Source organism: Chenopodium album, chromosome 24 (assembly GCF_948465745.1).
Source record: "Chenopodium album chromosome 24, dcCheAlbu1.1, whole genome shotgun sequence".
Taxonomy (NCBI): Eukaryota; Viridiplantae; Streptophyta; class Magnoliopsida; order Caryophyllales; family Amaranthaceae; genus Chenopodium; species Chenopodium album.
Genome location: NC_137857.1, coordinates 7,093,122 through 7,118,323, shown reverse-complemented (window position 1 = coordinate 7,118,323; position 25,202 = coordinate 7,093,122). Strand labels below are relative to the sequence as shown.

The following is a 25,202-nucleotide window of genomic DNA, read 5'->3' as shown; positions in this document are numbered from 1 at the left end:
CTCATATCAAAATGTACGTATTTCAGTTCAGCAAAAATAAGGTGAAGAGAACGGGGCCTAAGTAAAGTAGATCAATTCATATTAACCTTTTACATTGTACGCATGATTACAACCAACTCATGTCAATTATGACAAAAACCCCTCTGATTTTACGATACAAAAATAACTCTCCTTCAGTATAAAACAGAGATGATAGAACAGCAGCCGAAGGTTATACGAAAATTTTTAACATGTTAAATTCAACTGAATCAATTAGCCAAGAAAATAGAATATCGGTGATTTAAACACCTAGTAAAATGTTGTCCCTGCAACAGCCCCAGAAAAGAAACACGCTACGAACAGTACAGCATCTTCAGGTTATGTCAACGCGCAACACTGCATCTTCTTTTCTAGACTTTCACCCAAAACAAAAATACAGGATGACACTACAGCACAAATTGCATAAACTTTGAAATAGAGAATCATATCATCAAAATTTCCTAAATGAGTTAAGAGTCACCTAGAACTTGAAGCTACACCAACAGCAGTTCATGATTCACCATCCTGTAAAAAGAATTTACGCGAGAAAGTTCAAGTAACAGAATTCCCAGTTTATTCATACAATTCAATCAGCCCCAGCAATCAGCAATATTAGCCGATTTTGTGATTCAAACAGGTCTATTTAACACTTGTCTGGTGAATCTAAAAATGAAAAATATACATCCGATGCACAGTAATATTACTATACATTGGGTAACTTTTAACAATAAAGCATAAATAACTTTCATTTTTATCAGGGTACATACTGGTTAATTCTCATTCGTTACAGGGTAACTTTTGATCATTTTAAGGTAACTTTATAGCCGTACATCTGATTTTGTTTAAATGTTTGTCATAAATATTCCTCTTTGCATTCTCCAAATTTGGTAATGGATTGACCACTCTTTGCCCACCAAAACTCCTACCCCAACCTAATTGACCCCTAAAAAATCACTAAATCTGCATAACGTTTATAATTAACCTCATTTGCCTTGCCTCAATGACAAATCAAACTTGGACTCGGTTGCATAAAAGGAGGGAGTATCAGTAAAATTTTAGTAAGGGACCAACTTGTAGTTGTTTCCTCTAAAAAGGTAAGACATACACAAGTATACAATCATAGGTTCTGTTTATTTTAGAGTTAGCCACAGCACTACGGGAGTTCTAGAGTGAAAGTATGCAAGGTTTAGTATTTCTCTAGTTTGAGTTATCAAGACAAATCCAGTTTAACAGATAAATCCCCAGCAGCTTAGCATTGCTCAAGCCAAAATCAATAAAAAAAAAAAAAATCTTAAGTCCTTATATTTAAAATTTAAAAAAATAAAAAAACGGATAATAGTAGTAAATACCAGATCAAAACATTTTCAAAACGAAAGAAAAATGGCTTGTGGATTAAAATATGTCCAGATGCGATACCTTCATAAAGTTGGCCATAAGTGTGAAGCTTTGAACATTCCTCGTCCATATGCTTGTAAAGCATGAATTAGCAGGGCATATTTACATGAGGTTGCAACTTTTCCCAGCTGCTTCATATACTATTTAATTGCCTCAACCAACACAGCCTATTGTCTTACATGCCTGACTTTGGTCGATCAAAATAGATAGAACCTCATGATAGATCAAGCGGCCAGCATCAAAATATTAGTGCTCAATTGATCAGAAGGGAGACTGACACAGTGGGCATGTTGACTTGTGGGAGGTTGAAAACCATTTATAGAGGCATGCAGCATGGAATTTGTGCTTGCAAGTTTTGCAAGCAAGACGCGGAAGACTGTGGTTGGTAGTATGAATCACACTGTAACAGATGGGGCACTCTTCAACTCCTTCAAATTCCTTGTCAAAGTTACTCTTCCATATCCGTATAGCCTCAGCTAAAGCACCATTCTGAAATAAGCAACAAGTTAATAAAGTGCCAGTTAGCCCCATCACTGCCTATAGAAACATGGAAGTTTTATAAAAGTTAAAGACGTACGTATTACATATAATGATACACAAATTAAATAAACACTTTGGTATTCATCTCAAATTATTTTATACTGTATATAGTATGTAGGTAAGCTATATAAAATATCATCTTTTGTCCTTTTTTAAAATCTTTGCCAATATTATAATACTTTCTTAATGTCTTTCATCATGTAGAACTGTTGAAGCAAATAATGAACAGAAAGCTCATGTATTTCTTAAAGATATGTTGTCATGCATACACATTCTAGCATTTTATATCTGTTATAGAAACAGAACAGTTCTAACTTAAAAGAAGCGCCGAGCAGCTGTATAATTTTCAAATGATCAATGGGTAAAGAGATGGAGGCCATGCAACATTATGAGTAGTTTTGTGTACCAATTCATTTGCATTAAGCGTAAGGTATTCTTTTTGCAAAGTAATAAAGATGTAGATAATGTGTGGCAATTAATGAATGAGTGTCAGTAACATATTGCCCATATTTTCCTATCATAAACGCCCAACTCTTTGTTTTTCCACAGTAAAGCTAGCAGAATATATAAGGACTGCCTCCTCTATTTCAAATGTAAGCGCACGACTTTGGATAACTCATACTATCTCCATTCTTGTTAAGTTGCTACATTTTTTTTTTTTTTTTGCCACTGAACATAATCGACTTTAACTACCTTTTGTGATTTACAAAAAAGAAAAACATAGTCATGTGTGTTTTTATTAATATCAAATCACTGCAAGTTTTGCCTATAGATGATTAAAGATATTAGTGATTGACATTGTACGTTAGCAAGTGTGGCTAAAGAAATGAAGCAACTAAAAAACGGAGGTCGTATGTGCACAAATACATGACCAGTCAGGCAGTCAGTATAAAAAAATTCCAGATCATCAAAACAAGAACTTATGGTTTACCTGATTACGAACAAATGCCATCATGGATAACAGCCATTTTCTTTGCTTTACTTCACTTATGCCAAGACTCCTTGTACACTCCACATCCACAGACCTTAATGGGTAGGAAGCAGGAAGACGGATGACCAAATCCATACTGGTCTCATCCTTGGTATAGGTAGCAATGACTTCATTGGCTGATTTGCTTACACTAACAGAAAAACATTCGTCTACGAAATCAGATTTCTTTATCTGCATCATTAATGGGAGAACAGAAATTAGAGATCGGCTTCACAACTCAATTAGAGAGGGTTATCATAGAGATGCGGAGTTTGGTTATGCATCGCCTAAAAACCTCTAAATTAAAAACTTGGCAAAATATGAGTAACTGAGTAAAGATAGTCCATGAATTACAAGATACTGAAGATGCTAACCTGAGATAATTCATCTACCATCAAATGTGGGCTGCACCATGTTTTTGTGAAAGACTCAATTGCAGATGACGAATAACGATCACGTAAATCATTGAACCAAACCCGAACGTAAGCAGGGAGAACACGAAGCATTAAACCAAATATTGCAGCTGCAAGTGATGCCATTTTTTCTGGTCCAATAGGCCAAAGTGATTCTACTGCAAAGATTATAGACCCCGTACTTATAGCACGTGTTGCCGAAGTTGCAATATTCACAAGCTCGGGTGGGGTTTCTAAGTCTCTCTTCTTTAAGCCATGTGCTGTACATAATTCAACAGGGATATGTTGGAAAAGACAGTCCAATATTGCTGAAGAAGCAGACTCCTGTATCTGTTGAACCAATTTCTCCCTATTGGAGGAAGAAGATGGTAAAGACACTAGATAGCTCAAAATTAGACACCAAGCAAGGAAAACGTGCACCTGCACATTTGACATAAATGATCATTGATTGTTAAGGTTGGACAAGTTTTTAGCCACTAGGTAGTAAATCAATAGGACCAAGAAATCATTACTGAGAACAACCAGCCTTACCCTTTCTTGTGCTTCCAAATCCATATCTAGTACATCAAGTGGTAGTTTGTGTATCAGGCAATGTAGCCCCTCCCTCAGAGTAAAATTATTCTCAGAAGACAAATCAAGATCACGGGCTTCGACATCAACAGTAGAACTTGATGAGTCTGAAATATGATCGTCCACCAAGGCCCAACTAGAGAATGGCTGACTTGAAAGGAGAACAAAAGAAGTAAGCTGCAGGACAGATACTGGTTTGGGGGAGAACAGGATGGCCATCAAAGAGCTAATAGCACCTGTTCTTAGACCCCAAAGCTCAACTGCCTTAAAAGCTTGTTCTCTAGAATGTGTGGAGGACTTCAATGCAATCGAAGATACTAAATTCCAAAAGTGAGGATAAATATGATGGCTCTTTGCTATTGTAGACAAACTCTGGCATGAAAGCAAACTTGAAATAGCTTCTGCAATGCCAACTGAAAAAAATATCCGCAAAACACCCTCCTGGACCAGATCAATAGTTTGATGGCATGCATCTATCCTTAAGACTGTTAACTTTTCAGCTTTTTCCAATGCATTACATCCAACAAGTTCCATGACTAATGAAAATGCATAAAGGGCATTGGTTGCAATATTCATAAGAGATGTATCCAAATTTTGCGTGATCTTGTTAACCTTGCTTATCACAAGATCTAAGTTATCACCAGATTCATTTCCAGTTTCAAGATCCAAGCACTCAGCAGCCTCCTCCATTGTTGTAACTACCAACTCTATCCAGTGCCTCAAGTTAGATAATACAAATTTCCAATCTTCTTCATCAAATTCCTCCCAACAGTACCCTACTGCAATAACCATCAAGCGTGAAAGCAGTAATGACACGACTGGCAGCTCATTAGTGACAACTAATGAGTTAGCATCATGCCTTTGCTTATGGAAAACATCAAGTAAAAGTTTTCGCTCCAAGGAACTAGCATCCAATTTTAAATGACCTACATCAGCTGTTGTGCTTAAAGGATAGCATGACAGAACCAACTGGAACCATTCCTCCATCTCTGCAAGTACCCAAAATGGTTTATCAGGCTAATCAAGATTAAAGAGAAGAAACAAAAGATAATATACAGTAGGTACCAAGAAATAGAAATTGTAAAATAGGATTATACAGAGGACCAAATCCTAAACCCACCACCCTGTGACAGCCAGCCAAGCTTGAAGATAGATACAGTATACAATTTTGCAATCATTTCAACAGTTTTAAATGTTTACATGATGGTAAATGTTGAGTGCCTCCAAACCTATTGACTTACCTTCACCAGATGTCCATGAAATCAGGGATGGGAATGTCAGAGTCTTTTCAAGCCAGTCCCGAACAATAGTTTCTCTAAAAGAATCGGGCAAGGAATCTTTAACCAAATCACTGGATCCTTTATTATGAAACAAGAAGTGTGCGAGAACAGAAACCAGGGGCGGAAGAATCCTCAAACAGTTCATATTTGCTTCTTGACCTACATAAAGCTTGTTTAGAAGCAATTCCCATAGGCCAACAGCTTTTTCTTGGTTCCATATGCCTTCATTCAATAGTGTAAAAAGTAAAGTCACCAGGGCTCTCAAAAAAGGCTCTTCAATATCACTGAGATCTTTACTTGAAGGTGGCCAGGTATTGAAAAAACTCAACTGACTTTTTGTTCCGCATACAAGAGCACCCTCAAGCAAAATATTTACAGTGGAGTCAAATAAGCAAATTAGGCTACCATCACTTTCACTTTTAGCGTGAGAACTTAAAGAAGGCAAAAGAGTATCTAAAGCACTGCCATTAGGCCACTTCCAATTACAAAGCATTTCAGCAACAACCCAAGCTCGGGAAAATTCATGCTGAGAAGAAACTAGCCCATTGCCTCCTCTCTCCTCTGCAGCTAAAGCTTGTAGATCAGAGCCAACAACCACTTTGTTAATACCCATTTCTGAGATAAGCTTATCAACTAGAGCAACAAACACCTGGCTCTGCAAAATCTGCATGTAAAAAAAATTCAAATTGTGAATATCCTAGCTACATAACCAAATCTAGATATCAGTACTTGTGCCATAAGCTGCAGGAACGGAAAATTAAGACAACTATGAAAGTATATGACAAGCAATTTTTTTAATAGTCAAGAAAAGGAACTTCGATTTCAGCATTGTAAGATTCATCAAGAGCTTACATTATAAACTAATTCATGTAAGTAGATTATTCATACTTTCTACGTTCTTTAAAGTTTGCTAAATTTCCCTAAATTAGAAGTTTCATATTAATTTCTACATAACCATTTTTGCCTTTTTGGTAATGTGTTCACTCTATCTCTCACACCACAATTTTCAAAGAATGAAGGAATAAAAAATTAGAAGCATTGCAAAAATAAGTCCCATGGAAACAGTTTTCTCTGGTTGGCAAATACAATTTCCAGGGAATCACCTGCAAAATACAAAATCAATGCAACAAAGGTTCAAGATACATGTGCCTATTTTGATGGTCAAAAGGATGCTTTTGTTTATGAAGGAAGTCAAAGAGCATAAGAATCCAGATTTAGCCACCTCCACCACACAAAATAAAACAAACACATACAAACTTTATATATTTTATTTTACTTAAAAAAGCAACTTCCCATCTTATGTCAAAAGCTGGTCAAATATGGAGATGGAGCTTCAATTTCCGTCGGAGTAAATCAACCAAACATTGTATCTTTCTCAATTCCATAGAACTAAAGTTCGCATGTCAACTTATTGCAAACCAAAGAAAACCTTACAAGCCTAAATGCTATAGAAGGCAATAGAAGATACGTATGGGTATTAATATAAGAGGAATATGTTTAAGGGCTCGGACCTAGAGCAGCTATTACAAAATGGAATCTAACAATATTGTAACAATTGGCTCCTTGCATTTGTGCTACAGGGATGGCCCAGGAAAATGAGATGCTGAGCTTACACCTAATAAATTAATTCCTGTAGCATAAACCTATTCCATAACCAAAATGATTCTTAATTTAGTATGTGTATAACCAGACCCCTCCTAGGCACATTGAGATACACCAAGAGATAAATAATATGGTCTGTACTTCTTGATATCATGAATATTAATAGACTACAGATCTAAGGACTTGGTGAATACTTAAAACACATAAACTAACTTGAAAAATAATACTAGTAATATAGTAAATAAAGCACATTAGCTCATAGTATTCAGAACTTAAAAGGAATACGGAGATTCCACTTACATGTATATCAGTTAAAACACCCTCGACTTTAAAGGCATGCTTTCTCTCATTATTACTGTTATCTGGAGTGACCCACAAAGGCCATGATTCATCAACTTTAAGAAGCAGCTCTATTAACTTCTGCTCCTCCAATTGGTTCAGACAAAGATGATTGCTAACTTCAATCATCCATTTGCAGCCTAGAGATGTGATCATGCCAGCATCAAATACATCCTGCTCAAAAATGGCAGACCTAATAAACTGTATAAGAGAATTTCCTAGTGTCATCCGACTTTGTGACACAAGGCTTCTCCAAAATTGTTTACTCGTACTTGTACGGAAAGCATGCATCACTTTACCAAACTCTTGCCTGGGCATGATACTTTTCGCCGAAGCACCAATGTGCTTAGTGTCTGATGCTCTTGATACATCATATTCCCAATCAATCACAAAGATAATGCCTCCAATACCAAGAAGCAACTCACTTTCCTCGCAATATGATTTCAAGCTAAAAAGGGTACTTCTGAGAACTTCTAGAGAAGTGTAAGCCATCCTAACCACGTCTGCAGAATTCTGAATCTCTGATGTAGTGGACTTTATAAGAGAACAAGATAAAGAACCAAATTTCCTTACGCATGTAAAAGGAGACTCCATAGCATAAGCTACAAGCTTTCCAAATGCTTCTGTGTATATCTGAACGACGGCATTCTTAGACAGAAAAGAAGTATCATCCTCCTCTGATTTACCACCAAGTACGGCCCTGAGATATACAATAACAAGTCAGAGGTAGCATAAAAAAAGCACCAGAACTATAAGTATTAACACACACTACTACTCCCTCTGTCCCATGACACAATCAACTTTGCACACATGCCAATGCACTAGTTTGACTTTATTTATATATACTACCTCCGTTACAGGTTATGTGCAACAATTTGACATAAAGCAGAGAGTGAAAATGTCTAATCGTTGCACATAACCTGTAACGGAGATGAAAATAATTTTTAAAATTACATTATGAAAATTTATATTAATACGGTAATACCTATCTAACAACATATTTTATGATAAAATATGTTTTTATTATGTTAAAAATTATGGTCAAAGCTAATACATAAATATTGAATTTGGTAACGATTGATTGTTTAATTGGTGGTGGGAGGGGCGGTAAGGGGAGGGAGAGAGGTGGCTGGGTGTTTTCGGGGAGGGAAAGGGTGGCTGGGTGTTATCGTTAGTAGGGGTTGGAAAGGAGAGTGGCGAAGGTGGCAGTGGTGTTTAGGGTAGAACCATGATTTATCATCAAAGGTTGAGTATGTTAAACTTTCTAACATATAGCTAGATTAGAGAAAAGTTATAAAGTCAATGCTATTTAAGAGATTTTTGAAAAAAATTTGCTACCAATGGGAATGCGCAAATTTTATATGGCTACCATTGAGAATTTCCCATAATAATAAAATTAAAAAAGACATGGCAATGTACAGAATGTTATCCTCATAAATTAATAATAGCTTTTCTTCAAAAAAAAAAAAAAGGTAATAGCTTGATTAAACCAAACTAGGGAGTGAAGAAACTGTTGGCCACCGACCAGTGTATAAAGGAAAAAACAGGAGATGAACCATACCGTATAAACTGCAAATCAAAATCTGTAGAGGTTGGAGCATTCTGCATCATAGTAACAGCAATTGAATCCAGCAGTTCATGTTGCCAATTTGTGATATGAGAGATTGGATCATCACCAAGTTTTGACAGCCTTTTTGTCAGCTTTCTAGCCTTTTCAACAAGGATTGAAAACCTTCCAATATGGAACGCTGCAGAATGGTACATGTTGCTAGCATATTTGATGATAATGTTCCACTGCTGTTTAAAACATTTATTATCCAGCAATGCAAGCAAAAGATCCAAGCGAGCATCTATGGCACTTTCACTTCCACTGAAACACCAAGAGACAAATGTCTCCTCAAAAACTCTCAGAAACTTGCTTGCTTCTCTATCATCCTGACCAGTGGCACTGCCATCAACAATTCCTTCAGTTGGAACAAGTCTCAATACTATTTTCCTTGGCCCAAAGATTGAAACCACAACTGAGAGAAACTTAACCACCTCAACAGATTCCTGATTTCAAAAGCACAAAAACGGATCATGAGCAAAAGCTGCTAAACCATATGATACCTTGAACAAATTTCTCAAAAAGGCTCCCACCAAAGGGTCAATAAATATGACATTACTCATTAGTCTATTACAATGCAAGGAAGTTGTTTCATAAAAGTACGGACTGAAAAGATATAAAAACCACAAAATCAATAGTTGCCAGATATCTGGATCAATGCATGCAATCTACGATAAATAACTTGCAATGTGAAACAACTCATGTCCAATCTTCATCTCTAGAACAGAGTCACAGTTATCCGGCCATCATCAAGAAAATATTCACTAGAACTTATGAGTAGAATTATTCATTAATATTTTTGCGTGTGTATTGAAACAATTCTTTTGCAGTCCTCTTAATTTCTAGTTTTCTACAACTATCTGAAGATTCTAAGTATCGGCACCCAATATAATACAAACATTTGACTTATCTGCATCAAATCCTTCACGGCCTAGCTGGCCAATCCCTACAGTATGCCACATCCACTGTAGAAACTTTTTTTTTCCTGCATACCCCTATGATGCCAGTTGTCATTAAGTGTTCTCAGTTGACCAACAAAAAAAAAGAGGGGGGGGGGGGGGGGGGGGGGGCTAGCAAAAAAAAACATGCTTTCATTACATAAGCCTTTTGACCTTCTATCGCAATTGGAAAAGGCAAGTGAATTTGGACAGGAGAGAACAATTAGGACTCTTGCATCAGGGTCTCAAATTCATTATCACTGATGAAAGATGAGGTGTTGCAAAGTTGCACTTCATTTTTTTATTTTAATCAAAAAAGATTATTTGTAATAGCTTAATAGCAAATGTTGAGTACAAAACAGGTCATGTTGTCCTCCCACATTAGCAAAGATTACACTTTATTATTATTTTGGGTTTCTGCTCGCTCAGAATGACGTTAAATAAGTTTATTCTATCCCACAACTAACCACGTAAGCTGGTCTCAAAGGGATAAGCACACTAAACTATAACCAAATGCATCATACGATTGCCATAAAAACATTACTCCATAGCAATTTTTTTTGTTTGGCCCCTCCAAACCCACAACAAAACATAATTGTAACAAGTCCAACACAATAAGAGTCATGAAATAGAAGCCAACATGGAACTTACATGGGATATAATCAATGGAAGAGACCTTTCCAGCATAGGCCCAACCAGATAATCCAAGGGCCAACTTTCATTTCTTAAAACTGCATACTTCTCCACCAATACCAAAAATTTTATGGCTCTTCCTATGTTCCCAGAAGCTTCCTTTACAAGCTCTGTTTGTTGAAATGTCTCAAGGCAGCAGCCCTGAAATGCTTCACAAAATGGATTGAGCAGTTTGCATTCCAAAGAGTAGATAGCAGAAAGGACATCAATTATGCAGCACCCCAGATCATGCAACTGCCCTTGTTTAACCTCCAGTTGACTTTTGTCTGACAATCTAGAAGTCTCTGAAAAAGCATCTTTATTAGTACTGGAAGTGCTGACATCTCCATGCCTTGCCTCAGAGTAGACCAAGAAATCGTGCCACAATAACTTCAAAAGTACATTATCAACAAGAGACATACGGAAATTGTATATTGCATCGCCTCCACTACAATATCTGGTAAGAATAGAAAAGAATATATAAGACACTAGAAGAATCTGGACAAGAATTGAATATCCAAGGAACCCTCATGCCAATTACTCCCATCCCCCAAATGATTTTCCCATTTCTAATATTTGGGTCAAACTTTGAAAACTTTGACCATAAATTCCCGTTAATCTATAAGAGATTAATATTCATGTGGGATCTTGTTGGATTCGTCACGTTATGTATTTTATTTAATAACAAGTTTTTATAATTTTTACTCACATGAAAATAGAGATATTGACGTTTTAAGACACATCTTGGAGACCGTGAAAAGTCAAATGCAAAAATCATTTGGGGACGGAGGGAGTACTTCGTATTAGATAATGATATAACAGTTCATATTCATAAGTAACATATACCTAACATCCTTCTAGTTTCCTAAACTTAGCCTTGTGGAGCCACATGAAGGCACCAGGTTTTATATGACCAGAAGTATACCATGAAATTGTCAGCCCAGCCAACAGATATACCTAGCATCCTATATGGGAGCTGCATCAGAAGGTCAGAAGGCGGCAGAAAACATTCTTTCACCCACACAATCCCTCTCCCCCATCTCTCTCCCATGAGTCCTAAGCAGAGCAAGAATTAAACTGTCCACTTATATAAAATTGCAAACACTTACCATAAGATACTTTCACGGAACCCTCTCTGATGTTGCAACACTCAACTCCAAGATATACAAGCAGAAAACACCATACAATTAACGAATAATCTAATTTTTGGAATGACATTATTTAAAAAACCTTGCTCTATTTGAGGGAAAGAAAAGGAAAGGTATGATCCTGGGGACTCACGGAACAAAAAAACCTCAGTAAATAAATGCCCAATGCGGCTTCGTTTGTCTTCATCATGTTACAGTCATGAGCATGGGTAGAATGATAGTAAGGTAGCAGTGCCTGTTGCCAGGCACCCTGCACCCATTTACGTTTCCCATTTCCCCACTTTTTCTCCCTCCCTCCAACAATAATATATATATATCCTTTATTTAATCATCCTCACTTGTAATCTTCTTAAATTTGCATGAATTGGATAGAACCAGAGGTACAGAGCTGCTGGATAAGTTTTATATTTCAAATCATTTTACGACACCAAATAAATTCAATTCTACAAGCCCTATAGTATTTCAATGTTTCTTCCGACCATCCTAACCACCAACCAAAGGAGACCATATCCTAAATCGATCTTATATGGGATCGCAAATCCCAAGTTTGTCTATGAAGCGCGGATTGAATTGTATTAGTGTCTGCCACAATATTTGACACCAACCAGAGCCTGGCTGCCTGTTTTACCTTTATGTGTGCATCTAGTGTTTGAAGGAAGATATCTGGAGTTCAAAGGAAGACAAAACTTGCACCTAAGGTTTTTTTTTCCCCCCCTTCTGTGGTGAGGTTTTAGTAAAGTACCCGCCAAGGGAGTGACTAATACTAAAAGGATTTGAGCATGAGGAGAAAGAAAGGCAGGTTTGAATGTTAACAAGACTGGCTCCCTAATATAAATCACATCATTCAAATATGTAAAAGTCATCATTTCTTTATTCTTTCCTTTTTGACTTTTATTGATACAAGTTCAGAGCTACAAAACATTTGGAAACACACTACAGACAAATCAGGAGCACAAAACCTCTCAGATGTAACTCAAGTGCTTTGCTAATATAAATGTTCCTTTATCTGAAAGTTTAACAGTACTCCAAAAACATGGTGGCTACACACTTCTGCGCTTTATAGATTATACCCCTCCAACAATGCAGAAATCCAATAATGACAAACGAAAAGCTAAAACCTCCAACACATTTGTTTTATATCATATAAAAATACATACCTTCCACAATTACGCAAGACCCAAAGAAGACATTCTTTAAGGGCCACAAAAAATGCTAAGCGATCAGCATTACTAGGGTGAGATGCATTCCTTCCTGCCCATAGGTTTTGGAAGAAGTCAACAAAGTACTTCTGTCCCCCAGTTACCTCAGCTGGCAAAGCATCTAGGAGAAGTACCAAAGCAGGGTATGACACCTGCTGTGATCCAAAGCAGCCATTTTTCAGGAACTGCCAAAAGCGATTTGAAAAGATTTTTTGAAAGTTAATGTATGACCAACTCCCAGAAAATCTTCTGGTAAACAGCAAAAACGTTTCCCACAACGCTGTATGACAAGATGGGTCCTTTTCTTGGAAGGCACCAAGTATTGGAGTAGCAAGACCTTTAACATCTTCTTCACTAAAAACTTCACACATATTCTTGACGAAACTTCTGAGTACTGCATATGTAGCTGAGCGAACAGCAGGGCTCTCAGATTTGAGAAAGTCTAGAAAATAATGATGAGACACGAACAAAGTCTTGGCAGAAGAAATAGCCATATCTCGAGCTTTTGAAACCTTTGTTGATTGAATATTTGAGTCTTCAATAGCAGGTTTCTCTGATTGAACGCCAATCAATACATCTAGTAGTGTAGCAAGAGCTAGTAATGATGACGATATAACCTGATAGAGTCAATGGAAGCAAGGAAACCAGGCAGATGGACAATGTTATTAATGATTCAAAATAAAAAGAAAAGAAAACGAAGAAAAATCCAGGCAATAACATATGCAGGCAGTATAGAGAATTACAGAATTGAAGGCTGTAATGTATGTAATTTAAAGAGCCATAGAGCATATACAATCATTCTATATAGCATCTTAAGCTACTGTCCTTTTGATCCAACAAATAGTCACCGACAAAAACAAACTCATGACAATGTAGGTACATACAGTTATGAAGTATCAATTGCCATCAAAAAGTTAACAGCTGACAAGCACATACCCTTTGGTGCATATCTGCTAACTCATCTGAAGCGGCAGCAAGATCAGCCATACCCTGCTGTGTAAGCTTTAAATTCTCTTCCAAATACTCAAATACCTCAGAAGCGCAAAATATCAGTGCCTCTAGTCTTTTCTCCTGGGTTGGAAAGGCAGCCTGTTTCCATAACAAAATGATATCAGATTTTAGCCTGTCCAACTGAATTATAGTCATGCTTACCAGCTAACACGCATACAATCTAAATTGTAGATATTTTCAGATTAAGTAAAAAATAAAGTTTGGTATGAGCCTTAAGTACATACATGCAAAAGATAAGAAATACATATATACAATGCATAGAACATGAATAGCGATTTAAGTATGCAGTCAAGCTCGGCTCGATTAAGCCCAAATCAAGCTCACTTCTTTGAGCAATGAATATTTATAAGTAAAGCTGCCAGGATTTCAAACTTAATTTAATTTATTCACGGAAATCAATGCATCAAATTTATCGTGTCTCAAAAGTAGGTCCCCTCGACAACGTTAATTTCCAGATAAAGTTTTTGCTAACTAAAAATAATATAACGTAGGACTCGATCAACAAAATTCATTATCATCAAGTATGACACTCAAGAAGCAAGTCATTTGTCCAATCATGAATCCTACTAGTGAAAAATACACTACAAACCTGTAATGATCGCTTAGCGGCTTGAGAAACTTCAGAAACAGAATCGAACTGAGCAAACCACCATGGTCCCATCAATGACTTAAGATGCAGAGCCAAATCCCGTCTGCAGAAAGGGAGTAAATTGTTATTCTCACCTAAAGGCTTTTATCAGCCTCCTATGCCTAGACATCGACAATCAGGCATTGGGAAACAATCAAGTTAATTAATTCAGTCTCCTTCCGTGGGAGCAGAAAAAACCAATAAAGCGATTTCAATCATATAACTTGAAGCATGTGTTTCTTTATTAGCCCTACTTTGTGTCTTCCCCATTACAAACTCTTCCCCCCTTCTCTTTCTAAGTGACTAAAAAGTTGAAACCAAAGAACAATACAGAAAAGTCTGAAAGAAACAAGGACTAACCCAGCAGCAGCAACAAGGCTTGTCATTGTGTCATGAGTTGCCCGTCGAACTTCTCTGTTGTAGTCCATCAAAAGCCTCCTGTATTCAAAACCCTGGATAACAAAGTACAGGTCAGGAAGAAATAAAAATTGACTACCATCTAACTTTCAGGAAAATTATAAATAGAACTCAGCCAAATTGTATATATACCAGCTTTATATCACAAAGCTAGACTGCCTTGAACTCTCACCACTGTCATAAGGTTGACCTTCATCATTTAAACAAAAACAAAATCTCAATGACTACTTTGGCCAAACCAAGTGACAAGAGCCAAAGCTGACATTATCCGCCTCCCACAGCCCACACCTCCCTAAAACTATAACTAAGTTAAACAAAAACAGAAGTGTGTAAGCAACATAGACTTAATTAAGGAATGAATTGATAAACAATGAACAAGCTAACAGATAGAAGATGTTCAGGTTCAAGAAGTGACTCTAAGAGAAGTATTAGGACACAGAAAAGCAAAAGAATGGAGAACACATACCCATTGTGGAATTATTGGTAATACATCCTTCCCAGACTTGTTCTTCAGCAGGGCTGATAAAGAATTTAATGTTTTCAGCTGCATAAATAAAGGCAAATTAGAATATAGAAATCCAAATCAAGACCCAAAAACTTGAATCAACTAATTTTCAACTCAAGCATAATTGGGTAGTGACAAAAAATTTTGTCGCAGCTGTTGAAAAAGACAAGATATCTTCAAAGAGAGCAACCCAGAATATATTTTCACAAATATTTAAGAATCAGGTACTCCACTATACTAACTGGCAGAGGTCCATGACAGCTATTGTAGCGGAAACAATCAAAATGAGGGAACAAACAGGAATTAAGAGATAGCAACTCAGCCATGATCAAAGAGTAAGTAGAATAGTTCTTAAATGAAAGACTGCAACCTCATATGAATAGAAAGTATGTGTGAGAACCACACATAATTTCCAGGTTCCTATAAAAATAGAAACACTGAGGATGATAGATCCATTTAAGACAAAGCTAAGATATTAGGAAAGCATAGAAGATCATTTAAGCATGTGATACAAAAGATAAACAGATGCATTATGTAAACCATGTACTAACAAGGCACAACAGAAAACCTCAGGTAATTCTATAATTTTGAATTCATTATGCCTAAAGTGATCACTGCATTTCTATACATCACCATACGCTAAATATATTTGGAAAGAAAAAATAAATAAATAACTTGTCAAGGACAGTAAAAAAAAAAAAAAAAAAAAAAAAAAAAAAAAAAAAAAAACAAAGAGGACCAGTGTTCAATCTGTTCATTGATTTAAATTTCATAGTGTAATATGCAAGACCAAGCAATGAATGTTTTCACGATAAAGCAAGCACTAGGTTATGGCTTCTGCATGTTAGTCAGTTAATGTCACAGCAGTGGGAAAGAGATACTGCAAAAAGATATCATAACGTCATTAGGTGTAGACAATAACTTGTGCATATGTTCCAAATCTAACAGAAAATCCAAAGAACTATTGCAATCGATGATATTGAACACGCCATCGCATAAAAATTTACACCCCATAAGTTGGCACAGTAAGCAATCATCATATTTTACCCAAATTCCAAACAATCAACCAAATTCTAAAACCCAAATTCACAATTGCTCAGAGAATCAGCATGATCAAATCCCTAATCAGGCTAATTTGCAACATTAGTAGGTTTTCAGTGTTTGCTCTCAGATGACAGCAGTAATAAGTCAATTTTAGTTATCAACATCCAATTTGAATTCGATTGTAATTACCTTTGTGACGGGATCTTTTCGAGCAAGTCTTTTCAAGTATTGTACCATCTCACCATCAATACCCTACATTCAAACACCACAAAAATCTCAATACCACAAACCACAACTACATAAACCCAAATTAACAAATTCAAACACAAACATTTTCCCACTATAACATTAGGCATTCTACTAAAACCCACAACAATTCAATTATCATAACATGAAATCAAAAATCCAAAATAGCTATAACAACAACACAAACTATTGAAAAAAAACCCGAAAATTATACCGCGAATGAAGTGGATTCATCCCCATGTACAGAATCAACCCGAGAACTCCCCACATAACCTCCAAACCCAATTGGGGCAGAATTCGTTGGCACCAACGAAGCAGCAAGACTGAAAATTTTTCAACAAAAATCGATTACAAACCACCAAATTAAAGAAACCCATCAACAAATTCGGAGTAAATATACCCAATTCAGAATAATTATGGAGAAATCAGAAAGAATGAACAAAGAATTTGATGGGTTTTACCTGCTGCTAGAAGCACGAGCTTTAGTTCTAGCACTTTCACCCTTTTGTTTTCCCATCGATTTTCTCTCTCCTCGCAAACTCTAGCTTTTGAGGCGGCGTTTGTGGGTGTTAATACGGCGTTTTTGGGTGGTTTTCGGTGTTGTTGAAGGTGGCGCGATGATATGCCGCCTTTGCTGCCGTCGGAAGAATAGTTGCAAGGTCTTTCAAAGTTTCTCTATTCACTAATATAGTTAGAGAAATGTGAGAAATGTCAAACAAATAGAATTGATCTCACAATTGTTCTCTTCGGCTTATTATTTTCAGTTCAGTTCATTTCTTATCTTAATTTCATTCTCTCATAAAATATTCACTTCAATTCAGCTCGAATAAGTTTAGTTTAGTTAAGTTCAGTTCAGCTCAGCTTAGTTAATCAGAACAGGTCGTTACTTACATGAACAAGGTATGGAATCGAATCTCTTCTACATCGATTCTCTTTATACCAAAATTTACGAATGAGTCTATAACCCCATATGTTGATGGACTATCAGTTCTATTTACACCAAAATTTACAATTGAGTCTATAACTCTATGTTGATGGACTAGTTTAAAGTGATTTGAGTAAAGCAATTTACCCATAATCAATTGTATTAAAATTTGTTCGATTTCATAACTACCATAAATTGAAGGATTTCATCTTGAAACTTGAAAGACTATATCAAACAACGATGGATAAGAGAATATTCATCAATGTTAGATTTGTTCGAGCAACATTATGATTTTGCACAAATAGTACTATTCAATCCAGTTTTATTTTATAGTTGCTAGTTTTGAATTCTATTATAAGTGTCATGACTCTTTTATAAACGAATTATCATTGCATAAATTAAGATTAAAAAAAAGTACTCGTATTTACCTGCAATTGACAAAGTGAAAATGGGTAATTTTCGGCCCCAACTTAATAATAGAAGCGATTTTTATAAATTATATTAAAACCAAAAAGTATTCCTTATATATGTCGACTTCAAAACTAATTCCCCATATACTATCCATATTGTAGGCTCGTAGCACTGGTAGATGATTCAAAGCTTAATTTCGTTAGGGTTTTTACTAGGATTCAAAGCTTAATATTGTTAGGGTTTTTACATGATCGACATGAGAACCAATCTTTCAATATTGTTATTATTATTATTATTATTATTATTATTATTATTATTATTATTTGTTTGGTTATGAAATGAATTTTTTTTAATAAGGGGAAATGAAGTAAGTTGAAAGAAACATGCTCTTAGTGAATAAAAGACACAGCAAGACGATAATACTATTACAAAATACAAAGTAATAAAAATTCATCACAAACACGATCATTTCTTAAAAGAGATCGAGTGCATGCATAATTCAAATGGAAAACAAATTAAATTGATTTTCATTCTCATTATTGATCATACTTTTTGCTACTTGATTATTATAAACTCAAGCTAGTTAATATAGCTACGAAAAAACCATCATTTGTAACCTGAGAAAGTGTACAGCAAAGGAATTACTTGCAAGTCATTCTTCCTCCTCCCTACAATGCCAAAAGTCTCATCCATGTCCAATTCTTCAGGTCCAGTCCCATTGGGTAACTTCCAATCAAAATGATAAAGCAACATGGCTAGCACGAGCTCGATCGTGGCAATACTTAGTCCCATTCCTGGGCACACCCTCCTTCCAGAGCCAAATGGAATTAGCTCAAAATGCATACCCTTGTAATCAATTGAAGATTCCTCAAATCTTTCGGGATTAAACTCTTTTGGGTTTGTCCAATGTTTTGGGTTTCTTCCAATAGCCCATGCATTAATGAAAATTCGGGTTTTTGCAGGTATTTCATAACCATCAATTTCACATCTTGCTAAGGACTCTCTTGGGACCAAGCAAGGGAAAGGAGGATGAAGCCTTAAAGTTTCTTTGATTACGAGCTTCAAATACTTGAGTTTATCTAGACTTGCCTCATTAATCATTGTCTCATTTCCTTGCAATACTCGCCTCACCTCATCTTGTGCTTTTTCCATCTTTATAGGATTATTTAACAACTCTGAGACTGCCCACTCGATTAGTGTTGAAGATGTTTCACTCGCAGCACCAAACAACTCCTGCATAATTTTTTTAATAATTCATGTAATCTTTATTACTACCTCCGTTAATTGTTATCTGCAACTTTGAAATATTTTATATCTCACAAATAATACCCTAAAGTTGCAGATAACCATTAACGGAGGTAGTATATATAATAATAAACATTGAAATGTGTGTGACATCTTATAATATATATTACTTGCTCCCTTCTTCTAGTTGTAAAGACCTTTACAACTTATACATATAAAAAAGCAATCGATGTAAGCAATTAATAAAGTTGAACTTACCAAAACTATGGCCTTGATGTTGTTGGTAGTAAGAGAAAAATCGGTGTCAAGACATAGGTTATCTTTGTGAAATTTAAGAAGAACATCAATCAAGTCTTCATCTTGGGCTTGAATACCTTGTTTTTTCTTAGTAATATGTTCTTCAATTATAGGATCCATCAATTTGTCAATCCTCTTGACTATATCTTGAAGTTGCCCTTTCATTCCACTTAGTGTACTTATAAATTTCAAAGATGGATATAGGTCACCAATTGAAAAGCCAGATGATGTTGCTGCCATATCTGCTATTAGTGTTTTAAACTCGTCTCCATCTTTGCCTTTCTTGTTCATTCCTATTCTGATGATATAAAACTTATGAGAAATCGGCTAGTATTATTGAAATAAATCTACGTAAATGCTTAATTTAATTAATATGTAATAAAATTATAAAACAAATAAGTATATTTGTGTATGTAATTAATTAGACAATCAACACAGTGATAACAATTAAGTAATAATTTTTCAAAAAAAAAACAATTAAGTAATTAACAAGTACTTCCTTCATTTTTTATTAGTCTTAACGTTTGAGGAAATCTTTTAGTATATTTTAGGTATTATTGTTGCAAAAATTTTAGAACACTTATATTACTAAAGTGTATTTCGAGACAAATATAATAAAATTTTTAAATGACCATAATTATTCTACATATAATTGTAAAAAACAATTCAAATAAAAAAGTGTATTATGTTTTAAAAAATAAAAGTTGTGTATGATGTAGTGCCTGTTCTCATTGACTGAACCGAGCTGAACTAAACTGAACTTATTAAAGCTGAACTAAACTGAACTAAATATTTTATAAGAGAAGGAAATTAGGAGCTGGACTAAACTGAACTAAACTTATTAGAACTGAGCTGAACTGAACTGAAAATAATCGTATGAGAACAAGCCCGTACTCCATATCTTTGAAAAATCCTCATATATTTAATTACTTCGTATACAAATATCATGTTGCACGATGTTTGTCCATGTTAGATTATTCCACAGACAGCAAATACTACAAAGTATTTCATTATACTATTTGAATAATTGTAGGGTATCCGATTTACGTACTTAAATATTTTTGTGATTATATTTATTCCTTTTATGTACGATTTTTTTTACACCAAGCCAATATCCAAATACATATGATGATGTTGAATATTAGACCTAACTTAGCTATTAACTATTACTATCAAAGTATCAAATTGGTTTTTTTTTTTTAAAAAAAAAAAATAAAAATAAAAGTATCAAATAATAATTGCAAAGTATCAATCAATTTATTCACATACAAGACAAAATGAACGGTTAACTACTTTGACGTCAAATCCAAATATATATAATATGCCTCTAGAGCGAGAATCGAATGATTTATTTACGTACGGTTAAGAACTTAAGATCGTCATATAGATATACATCTAATCTTTGATTGTATATGTATTTTAACTTATCTCAAACCAAAAAAATTAGTTTTATGTGTGGCTGGCCTCACTGTGTGACCACTTATGAAAAAACAAAGTAACATTTATAACACTGATCGAATAACCCCTATAATGCTAACCAAGTAATCCCTATTATACTCATGAAGTAATCCCTATTATACTCACGAAACTGATCAAATAACCCTTATTACACTAACCAAGTAACCCTTGTAATACTGACTAAGTAACCCCTATAATACTAAACAAGTAACTCCCATTACACTAACAAAGTAACCCCTTTACGTAATACTGATCAAGTAATATTAATGAAGTAATCTCTATTACATTAACGATGTAACCCCGGCCTTATAATGGATGGCCACACGGTGTGGCCCACCACATACGAAGTATAAGACTTTGTGAAAAACAAAATGTTTATATGTAAGTTATTAATGCAAGATCGGACAAAATAAGTTCAATTAAATAATTATAGACACATTAATTTTTTAATTATTTTTTAGATAATTTCATTCACAAATAAGACAAGGTTTGGAGAGCTGATAAAGAGATTCATTCAAAATAAACAAATTAAATAAATAAATAAAGAGTATATATAGAGAAAATTTGAGAATAAATAATTCAGCTAATTTATCTAGCTTTAGATTTAGATTTTTGAAGAAAAAGCAAGCTAATCTAACTCTTTTTTTACCTTTAAAAACTAAATAATTGCTCTTGTCAAAAAAAAAAAAAAAAAAAAAAAACACTAAATAATTGTTACTATACGTACTGAAAAATCATTTACCAAACACGCTATAAAGTATAAACACATTCATAATAGACAAACGTACCTTAAAGTAATGTTAAACAAGATAGAAAATATCTTGTTACTAACATTAACCACTGATCCAGACTTAGAAGCTAAAAACTTGACAAGATCCACCACCTCCTCCTCTCTTATGGGCCGAAACATCTGAACACGGCGGGCGGTAAAGAGCTCGAGGGTGGCGATCTTACGAACTTGGCGCCAGTAGTCCCCGTAAGGGCAAAGAGCGATGTCACTAGAGTTATAAAACACTACTTGTGGCAATAACATTGAAGGCCTACTACAAAGTAAAGCATCATGAGTTTTCATCACTTCTTTGGCCATCTCCGCCGAGGAAATGATTACCGTAGACACTTCCCCTAGGCGGAGGTGCATGATTGGGCCGTGCACACTTGCTAACTCGGCAAGGCGGCGGTGGGGGAGGGTTGTTTTTGATGCTAGCTGATGAAGGTTGCCTATCAAAGGTAGCTTTGGAGGTCCTGGTGGTAGATTTTTAGGTGATTGTTTTTTGATAAAGTTGAGAAGTATAAAGAATGAAAGGATGAAGAGTAGTGATACCAACCAAAAATGCTCCATTTTAGTGTTTTATTTGTATGATTAATTGATTTTATGAGTTTTAATGGAACTGTTGTTTATATTAACGTACATTTGGCCAAGTGGGAGTATATATAGTTCCTTTTTTTGGTTTAAGTATTAAATATATGTAACAAAAAAAAGTATTAAATGAGTATATGGGAGTAGATAGATATTGATTACCATCTCTAACGTAGGAGTGGCAAGTGATGACAATATGAGTTATAAGACAAATATAGATACATAAACATGTGGGAGTAATTCTTTTTGGGATAATCTATAGGAATATTTGGAATTTTGTAAGTTCATTATGGCAAGTGACGTAATTTGAATAAAAACATGTAGATTTTTTGTAAGATGAGTGTTAAGTTTTGTATGTGGTTACTCACACCGTGTGATCGTAGTTACTTGGTTAGAGGTTACTCGGTAATACTAATATCTATATATATAATAATAGTAGATAATTATATATAGTATAATGTACTTCGTATATTTATTTGATGCATGGATGCTGCTAATTAGCTTAGTTTGTTAAAGTTTTGAGGGTGATACTCAACACTATATATTATTGATCAATCTTACTAAAAAAAAGTTAATTAATGTCACGTACCATTAGTTTGTTGAAGTATGTGAAGTAGTTATCTTCTTTTATTCCTAATAAATTACACAATACACAATACATGCGGCACAATAGGTTATGGTTTTGTCATAAAAATACATCATGATAAAAATAAATTTAGTAGATCAAACAGCTAACTTAGTTAAATAGGATAATGTTTTAGGGAAGATATACAAGACATGAAATTAATTCCGATCCCGTCAACATTATTATTTTGTGTGAATTTGATAACTTGAAAGACCCTTAATAATTAAACTTACATGTAAATATATATTACAAGTAATAGAATTGATCACATACAAGATCACTTTTTTGAAAGAAAGTACGTTATATTTCGTACCAGACTATTGCCATTTGCTTATAAAGCCAAGATATATGGTTTATTTATATAGCAACAAAAAGTGCACCATGTCATTTGAAACCCGAGAAAGTGTATAGCAAAGGAATTACTTGCAAGTCGTTCTTCCTCCTCCCTACTATGACAAAAGTCTCATCCATGTCCAATTCTTCGGGTCTAGTCCCATTAGGTAACTTCCAATCAAAATGGTAAAGCAACATGGCTAGCACGAGCTCGATTGTGGCAATACTTAGTCCCATTCCTGGGCAGATCCTCCTTCCGGAGCCAAATGGAATTAGCTCGAAATGCATTCCCTTGTAATCAATCAAAGATTCTTCAAATCTTTCGGGATTAAATTCTTCTGCGTTTGTCCAATGTTTTGGATTTCTTCCAATAGCCCATGCATTAATGAAAATTCAGGTTTTAGAAGATATTTCATAACCATCAATTTCACATCTTGCTAAGGACTCTCTTGGGGTCAATCAAGGGAAAGGAGGATGAAGCCTTAAAGTTTCTTTGATTAAGAGCTTCATATACTTGAGCTTATCTAGACTTGCTTTATTAATCATTGTCTAATTTCCTTGCAATATTCGTCTCACCTCATCTTTGTGGCTCTTTTTACACAAAAAAACTTATATTTAATATTACTAGTCGTTGGAGCACGCGCGTTGCGCGTGCCCCTCCGACGGCAAGATAAGTACAATTCGCGGCTGTGTTTGTTTTTCTGATATTCGTGGTTGTGTTTGGGCTCCGACTTAAATTACTTACACTGTTTTAAATGGGTCAAGTATGCTTAGTGTATATAGATTTAAAGTTAAATGTATCAAAATGTTATTAGTTAGGATCCTCTTTATCAATATTAGTTGGAGTTGGAGTCTTTATTGGTTGAACATGGATTGTGTATTGTTGGTCATAAATAAAGATTATGAATATGTTAGGTCAATGGACTATTGGCTATTGGGTTATGCCTTATGAGTACAAGTGGCCAAATCATTAAATTTAGTGCAAAAAAGAAAGTATACATTTTTGAAAAAGTGTACTAAGAGTCTGTTCTCATTGACTGAGATGAACTGAACTGAACTGAACGTAGTAGAGCTGAACTGAATTGAACTGAACTAAAATGAATATTTTATGAGAGAATGAAATTAGGAGCTGAACTGAATTGAACTGAACTTATTAGAGCTGAATTGAACTGAAAATAATCTGATGAGAACAAGGCCTTAGTGGGAGATATAATATGGCCTATTTTGTTATTACATGCAATGTATTAAATTATGTAAACATGCATATGTTTTATATATAAAAACTGCTTTTTATCTCAAAAAAGAAATGTGGACCTTATTAACTATAGAAGGAATTGTGGGTGTTATTAACTCAAAAAATACTCTTATTTTAACCCAAAAAAACATAAACATATATAATCTTGAAAATATATTTAGAAAGTTTAGTTGATTTTGACTTAAACAAAGTTGCTCAGTTAGACATATGGACATATAATAGTTGTAATACCCCTCATGATTGCTTTAAAGGAGTTTGATATACTACTCATATCAACAAGATGCATCTTCCTTTTAGGAAGCCCATATTCTAATAATAATCCATAGTTAAGCATGCTTGGCTGGGAGTAGTCTTGGGAGTTTTCTTGGGGTGCGCATGAGTGATGACAAAATGCGCCGGAAGGACTTGTGTTGGTCTATGGGGACTATTATTTGCATGTGATTTAGCTAAAGTTTCTTTTTTGTTAAATTTATGTCAATTTTGACTAAGAAGTAAACTCTTGATCATGGCCAATATGATTCCCAAAATCTATACCGAATAACTTATTCAACATGTAATCAAAATGATTTTCGAACACGTAAATTAAGGGAAAATTAGTAATGGGGAATACATAGAACACACCATCACATTAGATCATCCAAAGCTTAAAAAACCCCTAATTATTTCTCAGAAGTTTTTAAAAACATCATCCATTTTTGTTACAGAAAAAAAAGAGCAATATTTTTAAAACCCTCCTAGTTATTATTTATTTAAAA

At 34.9% G+C, this 25,202-nt stretch overlaps 1 protein-coding gene and 2 pseudogenes across 3 annotated transcripts; all 3 read right to left on the bottom strand.

The window, feature by feature from the left end:
• Positions 1-58: 58 nt before the first annotated feature.
• LOC145611310 (E3 ubiquitin-protein ligase listerin-like) lies at positions 59-17,205 on the bottom strand. Of its 2 annotated transcripts, XM_081666630.1 has the most exons (17): positions 17,003-17,205; positions 16,756-16,864; positions 16,485-16,547; positions 15,213-15,290; positions 14,690-14,781; positions 14,291-14,393; positions 13,627-13,779; positions 12,649-13,307; positions 10,323-10,800; positions 8,689-9,179; positions 7,089-7,827; positions 5,148-5,850; positions 3,868-4,895; positions 3,298-3,756; positions 2,885-3,115; positions 1,435-1,902; positions 59-543 (listed from the first exon to the last, which is right to left on the bottom strand). In XM_081666630.1, exons 1-16 carry the CDS (start codon positions 17,056-17,058, stop codon positions 1,675-1,677), a joined length of 5,670 nt encoding a protein of 1,889 aa, XP_081522756.1. In that variant the 5' UTR covers positions 17,059-17,205; the 3' UTR covers positions 59-543; positions 1,435-1,674. The 2 variants fall into 2 exon arrangements, with proteins under 2 accessions (XP_081522756.1, XP_081522757.1); XM_081666631.1 differs by lacking the exons at positions 16,485-16,547; positions 16,756-16,864; positions 17,003-17,205 and adding an exon at positions 14,879-14,936.
• Positions 17,206-18,483: 1,278 nt separating this feature from the next.
• Positions 18,484-22,216, bottom strand: LOC145610472 (ibogamine 10-hydroxylase pseudogene; annotated as a pseudogene). The gene is made up of 3 exons (XR_014106285.1): positions 21,666-22,216; positions 19,381-19,717; positions 18,484-19,110 (listed from the first exon to the last, which is right to left on the bottom strand). The product of XR_014106285.1 is annotated as an ibogamine 10-hydroxylase pseudogene (transcript).
• Positions 22,217-23,243: 1,027 nt separating this feature from the next.
• LOC145610471 (desmethyl-deoxy-podophyllotoxin synthase pseudogene) lies at positions 23,244-23,773 on the bottom strand (annotated as a pseudogene).
• Between the last annotated feature and the right edge of the window lie 1,429 nt (positions 23,774-25,202).